This window comes from Epinephelus fuscoguttatus, linkage group LG9 (genome assembly GCF_011397635.1).
Source record: "Epinephelus fuscoguttatus linkage group LG9, E.fuscoguttatus.final_Chr_v1".
NCBI lineage: Eukaryota > Metazoa > Chordata > Actinopteri > Perciformes > Serranidae > Epinephelus > Epinephelus fuscoguttatus.
This window is the reverse complement of record NC_064760.1, coordinates 11,120,502-11,142,733: the sequence shown is the minus strand read 5'-3', so window position 1 is coordinate 11,142,733 and position 22,232 is coordinate 11,120,502. Positions and strand designations below refer to the sequence as shown.

The window sequence follows — 22,232 nt, the reverse complement described above, 5'->3', positions numbered from 1 at the left end:
AAAACAATGGAAAAAAATTCAGGTTTTTTTTTTGTTGTTGTCTGTCTGATCCCCTACTCTTTCAAAAGCATATTTTCTGGAGGAGCATAGTAGTTATTTATTAGTGTTCAATATGCATGAGAGGCATTAATTTACCCACCGGCAGATCATCCCAGCGCTGACTCTTCCTCAGCTCATAGGATGGCATGCTTAAATCGAACTTTGGGACCGGAAACCCAGGGATAGTGTTGTGGAGATGAAAGCCAAAGGTTACAAGCCAGCTGTTCACATCTGTGCAGGAAGAATAAATTAGGCTTTTAGGAAGTTTCAACATGAATACCTTTGTACCATAAATGTTCATTAGAGAGAGGGTTTTGATAAAACTTTAATACTGTAAATTGAGAAAAAAGATTAAACAATTCCTTGAGCATTTAAAGGGAGAATTTGCCATCTTTTATGTGCATGCCTAATCAGTGTTGATGGTAAATGCAGTCAATTGAAGCAATAGATTCCTGAGTGCGTGCTTTATTGACCGAGAGAGCCGAGGTCGCAGCTACAAAATCTGTTGTTCTTCCTGCATCCAAGTGCTGTCATGTGACATGACAGTGATGCAGTTGGTGGCAGGAACAACCACAAGCTTTATTTTACCTCTGGGTAATCAGCGTACACTCTACATGCCGCCAGAGATATTGGATAAAGCGAGATACCCCACTCAGCTCAGCTCTGAATGTATTGTCGTCAATGAGGAAAATGAACGTGATCACAATTTATGGTCAATTCTTTCGCCCTGTAGTCACTAAAGTAAATATTGGGTTCGTTTTCCACAAGCCACACATCTTACCAACATCCTGACACTAAAGCTGCATTTTTCATCCACACAGATCAAGAGAAAATTAACTTAATAGAAAATTAACCATTGAGGGAGAACAGGCTCTGACTGGAGGAAGAGTAACCGTTTTCTTAACATTGGATAAGCCTACAGTGGGGTATCTCCTTTATCCAATATCTCTGATGCCGCTCAAAAACAACATTTTGTTGCTCTCTTGCTTGAATTGCAAACTATGGATGCTTTTCATTCTACTAAGGGTATGTCCCTCACTTGCTTCTCTTCCTCACATCTTAGCCCCTCCCAGCAAAGATGTGAGAGATGCAAGAAAGTCTCTTCTCTCCTTGTCTCCTCAAATTGCATTAAAAGGGTTGGAAAGTTCTCCATGATGGTGGAGGGTGAACAATTTCACAGGAGGAGGGAGGATGCGAGGAAACGCAAGTTGATAAAATGAAACTGTCTCAGTGAAAATAGCATCCCAAAAATATGAATGAAGGCCATGATACATTTTACTGTGTTTTGGCTGACTAAAATATTCATTTGTATTTATTTAAGCCAGAGTATAACTTTGCCGTTGCTGCAAGGCAGCTGTGCTGGAGGCCGATGGAGACCTTCCAGAGCCTGAGCTGCTGAGAGGAAACACCGACTGTTGGTGCCTTTGCTCAAATTGGCCTCCAATGCCAACAGAAACAGAATCATTCTGCAGCAATAAATTTCAGTGTGGTAAGTTTTTGTTGGATGCTGTCGCCGATGCCAACTCCGAGAGAACTTGTATGTGCGTTTCCACATTACTATGCATAAAAGTTTTACTTGGTACTTTGACAGATGGATGCTGGAGACCTTCAGGATCCCGCAGATAGACTGAAGAAGATGACCAAGACCAGCAGGATGGAGAGGGCAGGTCACCACTGAGTACTTTTTCACCTACCCTTTTGTAAGCTATTTTGTTGAGTTGCCTCTTAGCAAACTGAGTAAGTTGTAATGTGCTGCCATGGGCTATGTAAAAAGTAACAGTTGTTGCTGTTGTAGTTCACATTCAGTCTACGGAGCTGCTGTGCGTTTATTTTGTTACCTGCAGAAGTATAGACAAAACTTTATAGGCTTAACACACTAGTAAAGCCAAACGCTGACATGCAAATAAATAAATGAATCTAAAATGTTAACATACATGTATATATACATACATCTACTAATAATCCTAAATTAGTTGACTGACAGCAAATTAATTGGCAACTATTTCAGGTTTCTTCTTCTCTGTGTTACAGTTTTATCACTGTTGCTTTGCAATATTTATTTTTTTCTCAATATTGGACAGGGGATTATAGCATGCTGTGGGGTGCCACAGGCTGGAGTTGAACCCGGACCTCCCGTGTCAGGGACTTTGCACAAGAGACACCTGCTCTACCCACTAAGCCACCAACACCCCATCTTTGGATGCTTGAAGTTGCCTCTGTAGTCAACCCTGTGTTGAGGTAGTCTTATGGTGGGTAACTGGCCTTATTTTTCATTTAGTGTTGGGATGAAATGCTCCCCAGCACCCTGACACTGCTTTTCTGCTGAAGAAAAACACTATGTGGACACTGGCCCTTAGTTGTTAAGTTCTGCTTATAACACAGTTAATCATCATATATTTGGGCTAATGATCAGATAAAAAATGTAACACTGCTTATGCAAGTTATAATGGGATTTTTATATATAAAATTATTAAGTGAAAAAAATTGTCTTAATCAAGAATGAAAATAACCATTAGCTGCAGCTCTAATAATAATAATCAATAGGAAAATCTCTTACCTGCAACATATTCTCTCACTTCATGGACTTTGCTGATGGGGTTGTTGTTTCTGAACATGTATAAATTAAAAGGAGCTGGTTCTTTGCCAACTTTTTGCCAAGTAGAGACATCTGGAATGGTCCACCTTCCTGACATGATGTCATAATCCTGCTCCCCGAAGTGCAGCAGTTTGGTCAGGGGTTCATACAGTCCTCCGTGGAACCCGAGCACAAGCTGGAAGTCTGGGTTTGAATCGAAGTAGACTTCACCGTATGCTGTGTACTGCAGCTGTTTGACCAGGAGGCCGTTACTGGTGAAGACAGCCAGAGGTGTGCCGGTGTTATCGCAGGCGATGTAGAACTCCTCCCCGCTGCTGATCTCCATTGCAAACAGGTGGCCTTGGAGGTCGTAGTAGAGTGAGGTGATCTCTGAACTGGAGTGGTTGTATACATGTGTAATCCTGGCCGGGTAGCTCAGGTCAGCGTAGAAGTATTGCAGGTGTTGGCCCAGGCTTGTCTTGGTGGATACTCTGCGTCCGAGTCCATCATAGCGATACTGAATGGTCCAGCCGCTGCTCTTGCTGTAAACCCGTACCAAGAGTCCTTTGGAGTTGTACTCAAAGATTTCTGCTCCCCTCTGACGAAGAAAACCATCTTCATCCATTCTGTATTGGATATCTCCAAGGCGGGTGATTCGGTCTCTCAAGTCGTAGCGCAGAGGAAGAAGTCTGGCACTGTTTCCTGCATTCAGCAGGTGCAGATTTCCATTGAGGTCGTACGTATACCGCCACATCACTTTCTCGTTCAGGTACACAGTCTGGAGCTGACCATCCACGTCATACTCATAGCTGTACTTGGTGGTGTTGGCAAAGGGGCCGATCTTGATCTCTCGCTTGGTGACTCGCCCCACATCGTCGTACTGGAAAGTGATCCAGTACATGAGCGAGCGGAATATTTCATACTGGATCTCCTTGATGCGCCCGTGTGCATCAAAGTGCTTGGTGTAGGTCATGACTGCAGTGGATATGATCTGATTGATGTCATAGTAGATCACCCCGAACTTCCCAAACTGTTCAACCTTTCCTGAGATGTCATCAAACTGGTACAGATCGATGGGCAGTGGTGTTTCGTTGATGACACCTTGCACGCTGGTGACACGCAGGCTGCTGTCATAGGTGTAGTCAAAGCGTGCATTGACCATGCCGTCCTCACTGAAGCGGAAAATCTGCCGGTCCACCAGGGGACCCACTTGGCGATAACGGATGGAGCAGATGAATCCTTCATTCTGCAGGTTGACGGTCTTCAGCACTCCCGCTGTCTCGTCGTAGGTGAAACTGACCCTTGTGCTGTCGTACAGGATCTCTGACAATTTGTTCTGCCTGCGGTACCTATACAGGATCCTACGGCCCGTGCCAAGGTGAGCCACTCTCAGAAGGAGGCCGTCTTCGCTGTAGTCCACAGCCACTGAGGCGTTGCTCTCTGGGGGGTGATAAAGGTTCCTGTAGTAGCCCACGGAACGGATGGTCTGCATGGTGTAGCGGGCCACGCTTGGCATCGTGACAGCAGAGAGCCGGTCCAGGGAGTCGAAATCAAATATGTACTGCCGCTGACTGTGGAGCAGGAGAACCATGGACTAAAGGGGGGGAAAAAAGCAAAATAGCAGGTGTTTCCTTGAGTAAAATAATAATATCAATACATAATATATGTGTAATGCCAGACAATGTGAGCTCAGGCAAAGTGAGCAGATATTTCCTGTTGGAGAAAGGGAGAAACAGGGTGTGTGAAAAATGCACTAGGCTGAGATAACCATCACTGTCGAAATACAGTAGCTACCAGCTGTACTGCCTATTGTCTGATCTGTTAGTGCAGAATGTTAATGCTTTAGTCTCAAGCACCCTGGAAAGGATAACAAGGAAATCATGTTAAATAGTTTGTAGATCTTCTGTCAAAATCATTTACTAAAAACGCTGGTGTAGAAGATCGTTTGTTTTTCAGATATGTTCAACACAAGTATCTGACGTTTACTTTTAACTCCTATTACCTGCTGAGACGAGTGTAATTAATTTACAGTATGCAGTTTGGAGTGTGGTCTGTCTTCTAAAGGTTTACCACCCTTTCTGTTAAAATGTCAGGCCCAGTCATCCGTTGTGACACAGAGGTTCCCTGTGCTCCCTGAGCTCTGTGTGTTCCTTCTGTCAGAGTGTTGCCATGGCCTCTTCAGGTCACGCAATGAAAGGATGTGGACAGGAGTGGCTGAGGAAATCTCTGCATGTTTTTATAGCTCAGCATCTCAGTGCAATCTTAAATACACTCTACAAAAAAGGATATTTTTTGGGGAAGAGACGGAGTGATGCAGTGGAAGAGTGGTATTTTGCTGTTCGACATGATGTAACAGCTGAATGATCAAAAGACCTGCCCGTTTTGTAGATTCCTACAATTTTTATTTTGGGCAGAATATGTGAGGCGTAATATACTCTGTAAATCCCTATGTACATTAAATAGCCTCAGTGTGTTCTTTGTTATCTAGCAGGAGAGTAGATTACTATATTTTCCAAAGAAACTATGAAGATAGGAGCGGATGTGAGGACTAGACAAATAAACTTTTTCCCCAAACATTAGCACATTTGTAGTTGTGGCAGTCAGAAAGGCACATATATATTTAACAACTGTATTTACTCAGTTGTTAAATGTGAAAATTGTGCTCTCGCAGGATTTCATATAATTATAGCCTGCCTATCTCCCAGTGTGTTGCCTCTGTATTTACTCAGTCTTTCAATTTGTACTCCTCTCCGGTCGCTCTGACTAAAAATCGGTGGAAACAGTCATTAGGTGTGGGGTGTCCAGTCTTTGTTGGTTTCAGCTATTTCATCTTCTATTGATTTATTATTATCTTTTATTTGTATGGGACCACGGACAGTATTAAATATGAATGTTACCATCTCATCTGTTGTACTAGAGTTAGCTTAAAGCTCATTTTTGTCTGCAGTCCTGTAGCAGGTTATAATTAAAGCATACATATAGTGATAGAACAGCACTACTGTAAACACACAGCAGCACAGAACACAGCCAGAGCCTCATTACAGAAACTTTCTAGGTCTGACATCCTGTCTTTTCTCAGTTTGGGAGGATATCGAGGATTTTTCTATATTACAGAAACATGTTTACGAACTGCATTCAGGAAAAAATCCTAACTGATTCTAGGATAGTAATTTAGCTGTTACATACTGTCCTAAATTAAGGATGTGAGGGATTTCTAAGCTTAGGTATCCTATCTTAGACCCCGTCCTAAATTCAATTTAACAGCCAAAAATGGCAGGAGCATTAATGTTAGGTCTGCCTCGCTATGACAATGAAGATAAAGGAATGACATGAACACCAAAATATAATGAATATAAGGCTACTCAAACTGCACAATGACAATTTACATTTCAATAAAAAAATTTATAATGGATTAATTAATACAAATTAATAATTAGTTCAAATAATCCCTCTTCAACTGCCATGATTGGTGCCTCCGAGCCCTCATAGCTGAAATTAAACACCCATGTTTTTTTATCTGTATCTGTTCAACCATCGAAATTATCTGTATCCATATCCATACTTTGAATGGGCGTGGTTAAAATAGAGTGGGTGTGCCTTAAATTAGGAGTGGATGGGACCTAACCGCAAGTTGTTATTTTTTAGCATGAAATAGATGGGTTGATCAGAAGTTGCTATATTTATTATTTGTTAGAAAACAATTGACACTGAAGCCTCAGAATTAAGCTTCAGATCATTTTTGATTCACACGAGTAAAGGCTCGTATATGCTCAGCATTAGAGACAACGCCTTCTGTACTTACTGTGTTCATTTTATTTGCACACATTTCCTGAAAGGTTGTGGATACGGATGAAACAGAGCAGCACCACCAGAGACAGTGGAGGCAGTGTAGCTCAGTTCAAGCGAGATACAACCTCAGGAAACGACCAAGAAATTTAAATATTGCCATAATGGAACTAATTGATAACATAGTCAAGAGAAATCTTCGTCCGTATTTCGGAATGTATATATAATAGCCGCACAGACCACCACCGTCTACAATGCTGCCTCTGTTTAAAGGTACAATATTACACCCTAATTCACAGTCTCCTGGTTTGTTGTGTAAAACTTTTGACTCCGCCCTCTAGTGTCATCTGTTGTATTTCTGCTGTATTTATGCCAACACAATGTATACATGGAAGTATGAAGGCACTGATGTTTACGTTTAAAATGGACGTAAAGGGAGTATAAACACAGCTACCTAAATGAGGATGTTCCTTCATCACAAGTATGGGTAATACTCATACTTGTAAAAACTAACTTATCTGTACCGCATACTCGTTTAATTCGAGTATTTGGCTTAGCCCTACAAGCTAGCTAACACGTTAAGTGAGAGCTGTTGATGTTATGGCTTGTCCATCATGAGTAGGGTACACTCTAATCAAAGATACAGGCATGACAGGATGATTGAAGAACAAAATTTACAGTTATAGTTCAGATGTCGTAAGACAGGAGGTTTAAAAGAGGATAGATTGGCTTTTCGATGCATGGCCCTCTTGTTTGCATATTGATGTATCCTTGAGCAAGATACTGAACCCCATATTGCTGTGACGTGTTTAAATGGAGTAGCAGGTGGCACCTTGTACGGTAGACTCTATGACTGCAGTATAAAAGCGCTTTGAGTGGTCGTAAGACTAGAAAGGTGATATACAAGTGGAAGTCCACTTACCATTTACTATGAGTTTAGGAATTGCTTTTGTAATAGGAAACTAGGATTTGACTTTCATGTTTGAAACGTAAGATGGGACAGGCATTTATTGTTCTGTAATGAGGTCCTTCAGTTCTGTTCCCAGCTTAATACACAGTGATTTAAAGAGTACCCTTCTATTGCACATGCACTATACACTACTGCCACCAGAGCTGAGTATGCTCCTGTTCAGTTCTTCCTATCACGCATTTTTTAGGACAAGAAATATGTTACTATATGTTGTCAGGCGGAGAAGGTCATTAGCCTACTGTTTGAATCATTTGGGTCCAGTTTCCTCAGTTAACTCTGACATACTACACTATGCTCCACACACTGGGTAGAGGTTTCAGTGTAGCTCATGGATACAATCCCTCTGAACATTTTTATATCTAAAGCATGCAAATGATGCTCATAAATCTGCAGTTAGTGTAAAATGATTACTGTGTATGCTAAGTACCTCTGTAAGAGGCAGAATTATGCACAGGGAGCTGGTGATCATTGCAAAGTAGGTCTCTTCAGGGTGACCTCTGCTACATGTCAGGGTCTTTATTCACCCTGTAGCGATAATGACTAACTCGCCGTACAGTATATCTTACATATTGCTACCTTCGGTCATGTTATTTTCTCACCTGCTCCAAGTAGGTGTAACTCCATATCTTCCCATCAGCAAACACCCTGGAAACCAGGCGGCCTTGGCCATCATACTCGAGCCTCTCAGTGGTGGGACCTCTCTGCAGGGCACTGATTTGCCCACTGCTTGTGCGGCTCACATTAACCGGCAGTAGCTTGCTGCTGGGCACCCAGAGAACTGGGTGGCCTGCTGTGTCGTATATAATCTTTAACAGGAACTTCCTGTGGTCATCATAAATCTTCTCTGTCCTCAGGGTGCGATCGTAATCGACAGAAAGAATGTTCCGACCGTTCACCTGTGGGACAGATTTGATTTACTAACGTTAGACAAAAAACATCTACTACTACTGCTAGTGATAATAAGATGTGACCACAGATAAGAAATGATATAATCAATGTATATTGATTACATAATAGTGCAAAATGGAGAAGACATTCTTGGTTTTGATATCACTGTTCTTTGTCTGGATGGCTCTTTAAACTGTATTCACATCAATTTCATGACAGTTGTCACAGAGATTAACACCTCCCTCACAAGGCTCATTTAACTGAGAGACACTCTGGCGATTATTCAGGTGCACTTAAATCACAACCTCCTAAATTCAGTGGAGACAAAAATTACTCACAGGAAAAGTAACCACCCAAGTTAAGTTCATGGAGAACCATAAATCATAAATCTGAGTGTCAGATCCTGAGGAGGAGGAGTCTGAGGAGGTGGACTTATGTACAGTAGTGGAATATTAATAACCCCTTATATCAGGAATTAAATGTTCATGTGACTCATAAAATTCAATACAAAAAGAACAAATTGCAGAATTATTTTTACAGTGATACAATACTGACAGTGACACAGCCACAGACCTAAAATAACATTTGTCATTTTTCTGGACAGTCTGATCGGATATTTGTGCAATTGAACCTTTGAAAGGACAGTTCACCCCAAAATCAAAAATCAAGTTTTTTCCTCTTACCTGCAGTGCTGTTTATCAGTCTAGATTGTTTTGGTGTGAGTTGCTGAGTGTTGGAGATATTGGCCGTGAAGATGTCTGCCTTCTCTCCAGTATAATGGAACTAAATGGCACTCAGCTTGTGGTGCTCAAAGCGCCAAAAATAATAAATTTTAGAAACAATGAACAGCAGTGTCTCTTTGCAGAAATCATGACCTGGTTATTCAAGATAATCCACAGACCTTGTTGTGAGCAGTGTCATATAGAAACTATTTTCTTTCTCCCTGACTACACCTGCCAACCATATAACAAGTGCAGAGGGAGTGTGCACCCACCTAGCACCACTGAGCTAGCTAACGTTTCAGCCAACGAGGATGCCATTTATGTTTACATCTCAAAGGCAGGAGACTCATCCATTAGTAGATGCACTCTCTGTTCTGTGTGGTGATATGGTTGACAGGTGTAGTTTGATAGAAAGAAAATAGTTCTTACATGAAAGTGAGGTTCAGGTTCTGTATGTTAGAGTTAGCTGGTCTGCAATGTCCAACTGTAGACTTAATCACTGGTATGTCTTTATTTATAAAGGCAATTCTTAACTTGCTTCCTTCCTATCTATGTAACTTTATTCGTCGGAAAAATGCTGGAAACACGTCTCCACTCTGTGACATATTCACAAGACCTGCCCTTGCCATCTGTTCCCAAAGTTGGACTTGAAATGGGAAACGGGGCTTTTAGGTATGCTGCCCCTGCAGCTTAGAATCTGCTGCAGAGTGATTTGGGTCTTTGGGAGCTGTTCTCTTTAAGTGATTTCAAAAGTAGATTGAAGGAGTTGGAGGAAGGTGCATCAGGTTGTAGATGCTTTGACTGAATATATGCCTCTACCAATCCAGGATATGCTGACCTGATTTCTTGGTATGCTGTGATTTCGGATATTTTTTTTTTCCATTTTATTTCATGTGCTGCTGCCTGTCTCGGCCAGGACACTCGTGCAACTTTTAATCTCAGTCAGGCTTTCCTGCTTTAATGCACTTTAAATAAAAGTAAAATAACAACAAGGTCTGTGAAGAGGGTAACTGAGTCATGATTTCTAGAAAGAGACATTGCTGTTAAGTTTTTCAAATGTGTATATATATATTTTTTGGTGCTTTGAGCATCACAAGCTGAGAGCCATCAAGTTCCATTATATTTAAGAGAAGGCAGACATCTCTACAGCTGATACTGTCCAACACCTGAGAAGTCACACCAATACAATACTGCTAAGAGGAAAAATATGTATTTTTGATTTTGGGGTGAACTGTCCCTTTAAAGAGGCACTGCCATACTCTATCTACCACTGAGGTAAGCAAGGCCACAGGAAATTATATTCATGGGATGCTGATCCCTTGCATGTGCCACAAGGAAGAGAGAGAGAGAGAGAGAGAGAGAGAGAGAGAGAGAGAGAGAGAGAGAGAGAGAAAATCAAACATACCCTAAGCTTGCGTCCAAACACGATAACTTTCCCTCTGGCTTGTTCTTTGCGGAAGCGCCACTCAACCAAGTTTTGCCCACTCTCCCCTGGCAAGCTCATGTTGCGTCTGGCTACAGTTGGGTTGGCAGCTCCTGCCAGGATGTGGGGCTCTGTCTGGTAGTGGGTGTCCATCCCGTTGGCATAGGTAATCCTCAGCGAGTTGTCAAAGCCCACTTGATAGCTGCTTCTACATTGGTCTAATGATAGTAAACAAAAAGTGGACAAAAAAAGCAACTGAGAACAGAGGAATAAGTAATTACACACTGGAATTAATGCTATTGACAGTCTCCCCAGGTAATTATTGGTTGTACTTAATTATGCTGTAAGTCCTTAGTATTTCATATTGGACAATTTTCAGATGAAAAGGATTAGTGTGAATGATGTGCTGAAATAACTGGACCATCTGGGTCTGGCAGAGGAGTAGAAACCATTTAGATACAAGGTTGATGTGTCTCCCTGACACCCCAAACCCACACACTGAGAGAGTAATCATTTACACTGTCATCTGTCAGACCCTCTAAGCTGTAATGATACACGACTTAAGCTTACTCAACATTGCCCCGGCGACCCCCGAAACAATGACAAATAACCGCTTACAAAATAGCTGCCTGAGTCTGGGAGATGAGTGCCGCAGCCTTACCCTGAGCCAGAGTGTAGAAGGCACGGATGGTTGAGGTATTCGTGGTGATGCTGATTTCCTCCTCTGTCATCGAGCTTTCTATATCCACCGTCAAAGCGCTGTATATGTCTGTGTACAAGTTATTCACCATTCCGGTGGGGAACGTCACGTTCATTAGGCGTCCTTCACTGTCATAGCTGTTTGACAAAAAGAACAGAGAGCATTGATATGTATGTGTGATGGCTCTCAGTGCCACAGTGCATTCAATTATCAGCTCTTTCGTACTTGTTGAGTAAGACCATCGACTGTCACATTTTCTTTCTTTCTTTCTTTTTTTTTTTTTTTTTACTATGTGTAATTTCCAGAGCATAAGTGAAGGGCCGTCTGTATCAACCCAAGGCGCAATCCAAATATTTGATATGGGAGAATGACACATCTCGTCAGCTATCAGTTTTATAGAAGAAAAGAAAAAAAAAACTCACTTGTAATGAATTCAATTATTTGGATGACTGATGTGTCATTATAATCTCGACTGAACGCTTTGCTTTTTTAGTTATAGTAGGGAGATCATTCATGGCGTAATGTGACATGACAGCAAATTACACAAGGGAGAAAAAATTCAATCACTGAGAGGCCATGCTACCAAAATCAAGTGTCGTTATGATAGAGAGTCCAGGTGGCTTATTACAGCGAAACATCATGAGTTCATTTTGTTCAGCTTTACTTTTTGAAACGTGTGCATGTCAAAACAACTCACTATCATAAGACTACTGTTGCGCCGCCTCTGCTAGCTGCGATATTATTTATTTATATATCATTACTGAACACGTGATACACATGGTTTAGTCAAGTAAATAATAAGAAAAAGTTATTAAAGTCTAATTTAACTAGGCTATTTTACAGATCTGAGGCAATTTTTATAATTAGGTTTCAATTAAATGTGCACCCTACAGCAGTGTGCAGGTACAGTAAGTATGGCTACCAATTATAGAGTAAACTTGTACTGAGCTGTGAGACGAGACAGAACGCACACTGGGTTACACACATGCAAGTACACACATAGAAAACAGTTTGTCTTTGAACCTCATAACTTGAGGTTTTAGTTTGAAATTAAAAAAGGAAAATAAATATTAGTGTCAAACTCACTTCAGTAGCAGGTGACGAGCTCAAAGAAAAGATTAATAAATCATTTAACTGCAAGGCTGTTAAAACTGTCTCATCATCCTGAGACGCAGGGGATATTTTTTTTGAAATTCCTAAACACAACATTATCTGCCAGGATGCAAAGTGCATTTGTTTTACATAATTTGCATTAGTATGCACACAGTAGGAGGTGTGTTTTAATTTGTACCATGGGCAGGTTCCAGATGCAGAGGGTTTAAATGAATTGCAGTCTAAATCAGTCTGACTATTGCAAGTGATGTTAAGATTTCCTCAGAATGTTCCTGCCAGTTTCTATTATACTTACTCATAGAAAGTTGTCCAGCCAATCTCTGATGTCTTTGTAGCCAGCAGGCCGTTGTTGCCATGGTAAGTGAGGAGCACTAGTTCCTGGCCCTGTGCTGTGAGTGTTTTCAGTCCGCCGTTTGTGCCCATGGTCAGCCAGATCACCTGGTTGTCAGGGGCGACGATACGCACCGGCGTGCGGTTAGGATCTCTCCGGATTCTCAGAGTGTTGCCACTGCTGTCAGTAACAGCTGTGATGTCGTTCTCTGTGCTGTAGCTGAAAGTGTATTTCAAGTCACCGGTGAGCAGGCTCGCAGTGTGCTGGTGGGTGCCATTGCTGTCAAACACATACAGCTCCTGGGCATCAGGGGAAGCCACCTCGTATGTATTGGCACTGGAAGTTGGCCCATTTCTAGAGATGGCCCGGATGCGGATGTTGCCCAGGTCTGCCACGTAGAGTGTTCCATCTGGAGCTGCCACTAAAGAAGATGGAGCATTGAGCCTCGCATCTTTGGCATAGCCGTCCCCTGTCTGGTAACAGTCACAGTTGGCATCATTCTTGCAATCGCAGTCGGAGGGAGACCCGGCCAAATGCGTTATCTCACCATCCACAGAAACCTTTCGGATCCTGCTCATCTTTCTCTCATCTGTCTCTGCTATGTAGATGGCTCCATGGTAGGATATGGCAATGGCAACGGCAGATTCTATAGGAGTTAACTGGGCTCTTTGACCGCCAGCCACACCACGCTCCAGTCCAGCCAACGGGCAGTGGAGAGGTCGGCCAGCTGCAATGCTCACTTGACCGTTCTCTGTGATGCGCAGCACGATATTGTTGTCCAGGACAAATAACGAGTTGTCCATGGGGCTAACTGCGAGGTCTGTGGGCCACTCCAGAATCACCTGAAATGCACATTAACATTATTATCTCAAATTACACATTTGAAATCAGAGGTAATATCTGCTCACTCAAAGTAATCATGAGCCACAAATTGTTTAAATAAACATCAATTTTTCTAAAATGCCACAGTGATGCAAACATAAGCCTAGCTCCCATGCTCATGAACAGCATATTCCAAATTTGCATGGTGCATGGTCTACAATTGGCAAGCAGGATAAAATAGTGACATTATAACAGAACATATTTAATTTAAAGAATTTTACAGATTTTTTTCCTATAATACAACATACAGACAGAAGTAATCTCTCTCAATCATCATTTATGACCCACTAGAAGTGTGTGGTGGTGTAGTTTTCTGTAGAGACTCTGCCCTCTGCCTGTATTTTCTTAAATATTCTTACTGTCTGTGCCCTGGATGTTTATAAGCATGTATCCCCACAGCTCAGGTGAGGTTGGGGCTTTATTAAAAGGTAGTGACCAGGTGTTAGAACGTAAGCAGCAGACAAAAGCCAAATGAGAGAATGGCGAGCGTGTTTACAAACAGTTTACATTTAAGAAGGCATGAATAAATCTTGATTATAGTCATGAATAGGCTGATATACAGATTGACTTAAACTGTAATTAAACTATAAACACACCATGTCCTGCTCTTACGAGCCATTCTCCGTCTCGCTGGCCTCAGACAGGCAATTTATGTCCTCGTAGAAGATTACATTTATCCATTGTTCTCAATAGGTGCTATATATCTAGTTGACTATTAAGACATTGGCTGGTGCAGGAATTAAAGCTGCCATTTTAGCTGCAGGGCGCTCTCTCTTTACATTATGCTAGCTTGTCTTAGAATATATAATTTCAATTGGCCTAAAGGGAAAAAAATAAATATTTCTAATACCTTTGGGATGTAAGATTAGTGCTTATCTTCTTGTGCTAGCACTGCTGATACATGAATTTAAGGGATAATTCTGGCCACAGTGACTGTTAAGATAATTCCCTATTATGCCCTCCTCCCCTCTAAACATTTACATTTTATCATGCTGCTACTGAGATTTAAAACCAAGTGAAGTTCCAGGGGGTTATGCATGCCCTGCGTAGCTATAGCATAGCTGCCAAAATAACCCTGAGCATGCATACTAACTGATGCTGGAGCACCCCATTAGGTGATCAATTAAGTATATGAAATTGAATCAAATTAAGTTTAAAATATTTCACACATTAAAAAGAAATAGCAGCATTAACCACATCTTGGAAAAACAAGTCGATATTACAATCTGAAGCCGTAACCCCGGCCAACTACTACAATCTGCTTGTCAGAAATGTGTCAGTGAATAAAGAGCTTATTTGTAACAGCACAAATGACTGGCTTGGCCTTTAAATACATAACTGTCATTAAAACTGTCAAACTGCCCCCGAACTGCGCTTTTCCACAGGGTGAATAATAGTGCAACAAACTGCCTTCAAGGCTGCCACTAGTTAAGCTGCACTGAGCCAATTCTCTAGCTGGGATGCCTGAGGATCATACGGTCTCGCCAAAACCATGTCTTTATTGGCTCAGACCAAATGACTTGGTTAATTAGCAAAAAGTGACAAGCTTAATCCTTTGTCTTCATGTTCTCTTATGTTCTTTCCCTTCATGTTCACCCACACACAAACACAGATTGCTTTCTCTTCTGTTTAAATTAAAACAAATTCTTATGCTGCTTAAAAACACTGTTAAATTTCCTCCCTGGCTCTTATTTGCATTAATGCATTTGTATTATTACCTCACCTCTCAAAAGGACACAAGAATATTTGTGCGATCTGCTGTCGGGGTCATCTGGTTTTGACTGTTGCAGTCCTTCCTATCTACTTTTGAAGTGTTTTGTTTGCAGTCTCTTTGTAAGCTGATCTGCATTTGAACATCAGAAATCTAATTAAAATGTAAATTGGTTAGTTAAAAAAACAAACCAACAAAAAAAAAGCACTGTTATGTCTGGTGCACACATGTAAGAGGTGAGAGAACCTGATCCTGTGGCAATTTTACTCTCAACAGCCAATACACTTCAGAATTCACCTGCTGCAGAAACAGGAAATAGAGGATGCTGTAGACACATCCATTTCCAGGTGATAAAAGCCTTTTGGTTTTTTATATCTTCATTATTCTTCTGTAGGCAGATCTCAAAACTCTAAAAGAGTGAAATGAGCAGGGATATTAATGTTTAAGTGCTGGGAGCTGCACTTCTACGTTGGATAAAGTGTCATGGTATTGTAATGCCGTAACCTATTGTGCAAGGCCAGGGCGCCGCTTTTATGTCACCTCATTCATAGGGAGTTAGTAAATTTTTGTGGGACAAAGCCGGCCGTCTTCAGGTGCTGGTGAAGAAAAGGTTTTATGTGCAGCGAACTCGCTACCGCTTGCTGCTTCATTATCATGTATGGTGTAAGTGTCCTCAATCCTGAGTATTTCTAGTGGAACACTAAACACTAATTCAGCTCCAGCCACATCAAAACAAGCCCCCCCAAACTGAGTAATTATTCTTCCCTCCATATCATCTGCCGTGACCTGAAAACTCATCTTCTCAATAAACACTTCATGTCTCCACTTCCTGCCTAAATCACATCTTCCTCCTAGTGCACATTTTCCCCCTGTACTTTCAGAGAAAATGCTCTGCTCTTTTGGAGTTGAGAGCAAAAAAATCATCTCAGTTCTTTCTTCACCGAGCACCTTATAGTGTTGGTGTTCTAGGAATTGGAGCTTATTCCACTAATGTCAGCGTATGTTACTCCGGATAAGATCTGTCAGTTAAATGCCTGTTGTCTATTTAACATTTATTAATCCAGGAAATCCTCACTGAGATTAAGATTCTCTATTTTTAAAGTGTCCTGGCTAAGAGGGGCAGCAATGCACAAAACTAACATCATTAAACAGATAACAGAAAATATCTCCCTGGATCAGAATTTAACAAAAATGGGATTATAAAACCATAAATACAATTGCCAGAAAGAATCATTTAGGAGATAACATCCTTGAAGACGAACTTTAAAATCAACCCGAGGGCAATTTAACCATCTGACCATCAATATAGAGAGTAAGACTGATCTAATGTTATCAAACAATAAATGAATTACACTAAAACATCCAGATTGTGATATCTCCCAAATAGCAGGCAGAAAAGAGTGCACAGTTTCTGCAGCAATGATTTAAATTCCTGGAAAGAGACCACTTTTTTAAAGAATTTAATTGCAGAAGGTTCCAGACGGATAGAGCAGCATGCTAAACAGCTCCTCTACCTCGTCCTGAAGAGTTTGGGAACTGTTAATAATAATATGGATGATGAGGTAAATTAAAAAAAAAAAAAAAAAAAAAAAAAAAAAAAAAAAGCACCTGCAACTTTTCCTCCTACTCCAAAACCGGTTGCCCAGAAAGATTATTATTCATGAAAAGATGGGTTATACTGCATATGTAATATATATGCGGTTATATAACGCTGCATATCAATGATGAGTCATGGGTGAGCACACTGAAAGAGGGTTAGAGGGGTGGGGGCACAGGGTGGCGCTGTGACATGCTCTGTGCGAGCACACAGGCCGGGTTAACAACTGTCTGGCACATTTGTGTAGAAGTCACCTGATTGATGTCCATGCTGTTGTCACAGGTCAGAGGGCGAGCCGATGTCAGGTCGTTGGAACCGAGGAAAGTGGAGATGATGCCGTTCTGGTCCACCTTCCTGATTGTGGTGCCATCAACAAAATAAATCAGGCCATTCTTGCCCACGGCGATGCCTGTTGACATCAGGTGAGAGAGGGAGGGGAAAAGGAGAAAAGAAGAGAAAGGAAAAAAAAAAACTTGTGATAACAGCAAAACATGGTAGATATGCGGCATCTCTGCTTGCATGACTCAGTGGACGGAACACGATGGATACATGTGTCAAGCTTGCCTTCCCATTATTCAGGTCACTGCAAAAAGCACAGCCATCAATAATTCACGGGTTGCTTTTCTGGTATTAAATAATTTCTCAGGCAGAAGTGGGAAAGGCTGTATTCATACGGTACATATGCGCTTGCTGCGTCTTGTAACCCTCCCCTCTAAAAAAAAGGACCTCATGAGGTGGGGATGTCAATGAGTGGTGCGTTTTGGAGGTTTTTTGACATCGGCAATCATCAACAATCTGCACACCATTTGAGAAATGAATGAGCGAGGGAGCGGAAATGACAGCTTCGGCCAATTTTAGATGAAAGGGGTGAAAGACAGGCAGTTGCCATGGTGACAACTGTGGACTAAATTGTCTCAATGATTGAGTGTCAGCTCAGAGTTTTAAGTCGCAGCCAAGCCAGTGTGGCATTGCAATAACCATTTGTCCCAAACTGGGAAAATACATTAACGGGCCACGCCAGCCTCCACATCACTCTGCGTCACCGTGCTGCTTAATAGAGACCAGCACCTATGGGACTTCAATCATAACTCACATGCAGGGAGACTATTTTTTCATTCCCCATGTTGGTTTTAACACCATGTGGTTTTGGGTTTGATTCTACAGAGTGAGAGCAGCTAATCTCAGGAGCATATTTGTAGAGTGAAACATTCTTTAGTTTCTGGAGGGTTTTACAATGTTTTGAATAAACTTTAACTTCAGTTTTACCCCCAGAGCATGATTTCTTTTTCAATGAAGTCTTTAAAAGCTTCTATGGAAGGTGAGTGGTTTGGTTTGACCTGTGGCTAGGTCTGCGCAAGATTGCTTTCTGCTAAAACATTTACGAGTTGAGGGAGCCCACGGTGAATCCTTGGGAGCTGGCGATTTGACAGTCTGAGATTCTCAGACAGATGAAAAGTGTCACATTTGAGCAGAGTTCACCAAATGTCTGAGAGCAGAAAAAAAAATGGAGCCATCTGCTGTTTCTTCTATGGTCCCGGCTTCCACCCACTCCATCATTAGAGTCGCTGCCTCAGATTGCCTTCACTCAAGCCTTTATCACCCAGCTGAAGCTGAGCTATTGCAGTTGGCATTCAGAGCGGGCAACAACTAGCGCAAAACAATTCATCTCAGCCTTTTCATCCAGAAGAATTTATGGAAAAGTGAGCAATCCAACCACAAATGGCACAAATGGCCATGTGCTATTTGAATGTGGACAACACGTTGTGCATAGCGGGTATAACTTGTGGATGGCTGTCACTTGAATCTTTAAAGGACTGGAGACTTTACTTTCACAAGAGCTGTTTGAGAAAAGCATCTCGAAGGATCAACTCGCAATTTTAAAGGATATTTACAGGAATATCCAATTATGCTGTATAAATTATGCATTATTTTTCTGGAGGTTAAAACAACAATAACTTTCTGATAGGCAGCAGCAGTAAAAGCCTTAAAAAGACAGTTCACCCCAAAATCAAACTACATTTTACTTTAGTGCTATTTATCAATCGAGATTGTTTTGGTGTGAGTTACAGAGTGTTGGATATATCAGCCGTAGAGATGTCTGCCTTCTCGCCAATATAACTGAACTCGATGGCACTCAGCTTGTGGTGCTCACAGCGCCAAAAAAAAAAAAAAAAAAAAAAAAAAAATTAAAAACTTGAGCAATGTCTCTTTCCAGAAATCATGACCCGGTTACTCAAAATAATCCACAGATCTTGTTGTGAGTAGTTTCATGTAGAAACTATTTTCTCTCTTGGAACTACGTCTGCCAACCAAATCATCATGCAGACAAAAACGTGCATCTACTCAGACAAGAGGCTCCTATTTATGACAGCACAAGATGTAATTGTTGATGGCATTGTCCTTGGCTAAGCTGTAACGTTAGCTAGCTTTGTGGTGCTAGGTGAGCTAGCAGTAGATGCAGCATCCTGTCATTTGGTAGAAAGAAAATAGTTCCTACATAAAACTGCTCACAACAAGGTCTGTGGATTACAGGGTTCTCACAAGGTGCTTGAATTTTGAGGTAGAAAAAAAATCACGTCCTGGAAAACCTTGAAAATAGCCCCTTTTTCAACAAAGTGCTTAAAAAGTCCTTGAAATATGAACAACAAAATGATGTATTATATTTTAGGTTTTGTTCATCAAGTCATTATAATGTATTTTCTCAGAACCAGAACTCGCTCAGCATCACCATCTTGTGGCGTGACCGTGGGAACCTCTTCCTCTCCTTTCTTCCTGACCGCTATATTTGCCTTACTCTTAAAACCCTGGCAAAACCAGTAGGCCTGTGTTGGCATGGCTACACTCAACATAACTAAACATGGCTCCTCCAAAAACTGAAAGTGAAACTTAAGTTCTAGGAGCCATTATTTGATTGCACTTCAAATGACATTCAAATGTTTTGTTGAGGATTTAATAGAGTTACACCTAAAAAGAGTTTAATCAAAAACCCATCACTGAAAAGAGGGACATTGATCACATCATCTATTTATGTTCAATAAAAATGTATGTTAGAAAACATACATTTTTATTGAACATAAAAATGTATGTTAGAAAACAGATTAGCCTATTTGCTTTGAGTGAAGTCCTTGAAAATGAAAAAATGCTTCAAAAAATATTTTAGTTTCATTTTGTTATGTCTGTGTGAACCTGGGATTATGTAGATAATCAGGCCATGATTTCTGGAGAGAGAAGAGAGAGTTTTCAAATGTATTATTTTTTTTGGCACTTTGAACACCACAAGCTGAGTGCCATCTAGTTCAATTACATTCAAAAGAAAGCAGTCATCTCTAAGGCCGATCTCTCCAACAAGCTCACACCTAAACAATCTAAACTGATAAACAGCAGTTGCCAGTCCTGCTTGCTTTTCCTTCATCACATGATCTAAACTAAAATTAATCTATTAAACTCAGCAGGCCCAGACTTGGCCCAGACCCCAATGGCGCACATAAATTAAAATTTAGCAGTTGCCACTTCCTGACTGAGAGACCCATCAGTGCGCCCCACCCCTCCATTTGAGTACAACATCTTCATTAGTTTCAATGATACCTTTGGGTCCAGTAAGAGAGGCCTCTGGTGCTTTGCCTCCATCACCGCAATGGTTCTCATCAAAGGGCAGACAGTGCTCCCCGGTCCCTGCTACCACCTCTGCGTTCGACTGCAGGTCCTTGGTCCCGCTTAAGGTTTTCGGTCGGTAGATCCTCCGGGAGTTTGTGTCCGACACGTACAGCTGGCCACTTACTGGATCAGTTGTCAGGTAATACCGGTGTGCCGGGTTGTTACTGTATTCAAGATAATAACTCAGTTATATACTGTTTCTTCATTTTGCATACACTGAGGTATTCTTAATGCCCTTTTCTCACAGTGCAGCCAAATAGTCCTTTAATGGAGCTAATTTACCCTTAAAGTCATCTGAATCAATAATCTCTGTAAGATATCTGAAACAACCTGCAAAACCCCGCTGACCCCAAGCCTTATTTCCCCTCCAAATTAAACATTTAGAGTCAAGACCATTATTGATTCCATTATACATCTCAAGAGAGCGAACATTGTCTTCACTATGCATTAGATTTTTTTAAGCTGAGCAGATTGATAAACACTTAAGAAATAGAACATTCTAGGTAATTTAGAAAGGTGTATTATTTTAATACCAATAGCAAGTCCTGCATACTATCAGAGTGTAGTAGAATTAGGGAACCTTGTTTGGACTCATGCATTTCTTTTTAATTGCATTAAAGGAAATGACAGAAAGTTAATGCCAATGTTCAATCAGGTTATGTTTAGCATTTAAGCTTATTTTCTAAAACACACCCTAAATGGATGATTAAGTGTAACTTGTTTTTTTTCCAGTCCAGCTGCAGCTGGAAATATAAACCTTTTTATCAACTTAAAATTAGTGGCAACATTCTCATGCATGTGGATAATGAACTGAAGAGAGAAATAGTATCTGTTTTTAATGTTGTGAAAAACTGAATCATTTCCACAGCGGACAAAATAAGAGCCGAGCCTCTGTGAATGATACAATAAAAGAATGTGAAACAGACGGTTAAAAAGATGGAAGTCAAACAGAATTTAACAGGAAACCACTGCAGTGGGCTTCCAGTTTACAAAGCAGAAATGACAACTTGTGTGCCAGATCATTTCATTTGTTATCACTCCCCTGCGGGGAAAAGCCTTTGGAAATTACAGAAATGACTGGCTTATGTTAACAAAGTGCAACAACTAATGGCTTCGCATCTGTTTCTGCTCATCTGCATTGTTTTTACCATCTCATAATGGATCCATGAATCAGAGAGCAAATGTGTCAAGGATTAGGAATCAAAAGATTTTACAACACATGATTGACTGATATTTAGGCTTGAAGAAAGCCAATTAAATTACCATTTTCTGTGACAGTCTCTTGTAAACAAATTCAAAATACTTAAAAACTATTGCATTAACCTTTTCAGTTAAGGCAGAGTTGATACATAGCAGGTGCTTAAGTGTCATTAAAGAGCTAAAAACAGAGGCAGTTAACATGAAAAATAGCTCGCTTTACAGTGCAGTCGTAAACATGGCTTCTCTGGTTGTACTCCAGCTTAATGGTACTTCAGTCAATACTGGTTGGCTTTGAAAGTGGGATAATGTGACGGCAAAATAAATGTGGCAATGAAACATCTTTATAAAATGATGAAGATGGAGTCATAAAACTTGTCAGCTATTATGAGTCAAAGTAAATGTCCAAAATAGGTGGCTGCCATCAAGTTCTTATTAGGAATTCAGCAAGGCGTACATTAGTAGCCCGTTCTTTTACAGTCAACCTGCAGGGGGCGGACACAATAAATGAAACACCTGTATGATATTATGCAGTCCTGCCATAAATCAAACCTTTGTGAAGCTTCTGATGTCAAGACAGATGTACAGTAGTGATACGTTGGCTGGCAGAGGGGCACACACTCCCAAATCTCAACAATGTGCTG

At 41.0% G+C, this 22,232-nt stretch overlaps 1 protein-coding gene and 1 long non-coding RNA gene across 5 annotated transcripts in view; one reads left to right on the top strand and one right to left on the bottom strand.

The window, feature by feature from the left end:
* si:dkey-237h12.3 (teneurin-3) overlaps positions 1-22,232 on the bottom strand; it is a 191,238-nt gene that overhangs the window by 2,475 nt on the left and 166,531 nt on the right. For all 4 annotated transcript variants that reach the window (XM_049585086.1, XM_049585088.1, XM_049585087.1 and 1 more), the window contains 8 exons: positions 20,323-20,555; positions 16,992-17,146; positions 12,512-13,389; positions 11,065-11,240; positions 10,386-10,621; positions 7,970-8,266; positions 2,597-4,208; positions 140-270 (listed from right to left, as the gene is read on the bottom strand). In XM_049585086.1, coding sequence (XP_049441043.1) covers positions 140-270; positions 2,597-4,208; positions 7,970-8,266; positions 10,386-10,621; positions 11,065-11,240; positions 12,512-13,389; positions 16,992-17,146; positions 20,323-20,555 — 3,718 coding nt within the window. The remainder of the gene's footprint in view (positions 1-139; positions 271-2,596; positions 4,209-7,969; positions 8,267-10,385; positions 10,622-11,064; positions 11,241-12,511; positions 13,390-16,991; positions 17,147-20,322; positions 20,556-22,232) is intronic.
* Positions 284-2,544, top strand: LOC125894057 (uncharacterized). The gene is made up of 3 exons (XR_007449995.1): positions 284-1,528; positions 1,631-1,739; positions 2,121-2,544. It is a non-coding gene; the product is annotated as an uncharacterized LOC125894057 (long non-coding RNA).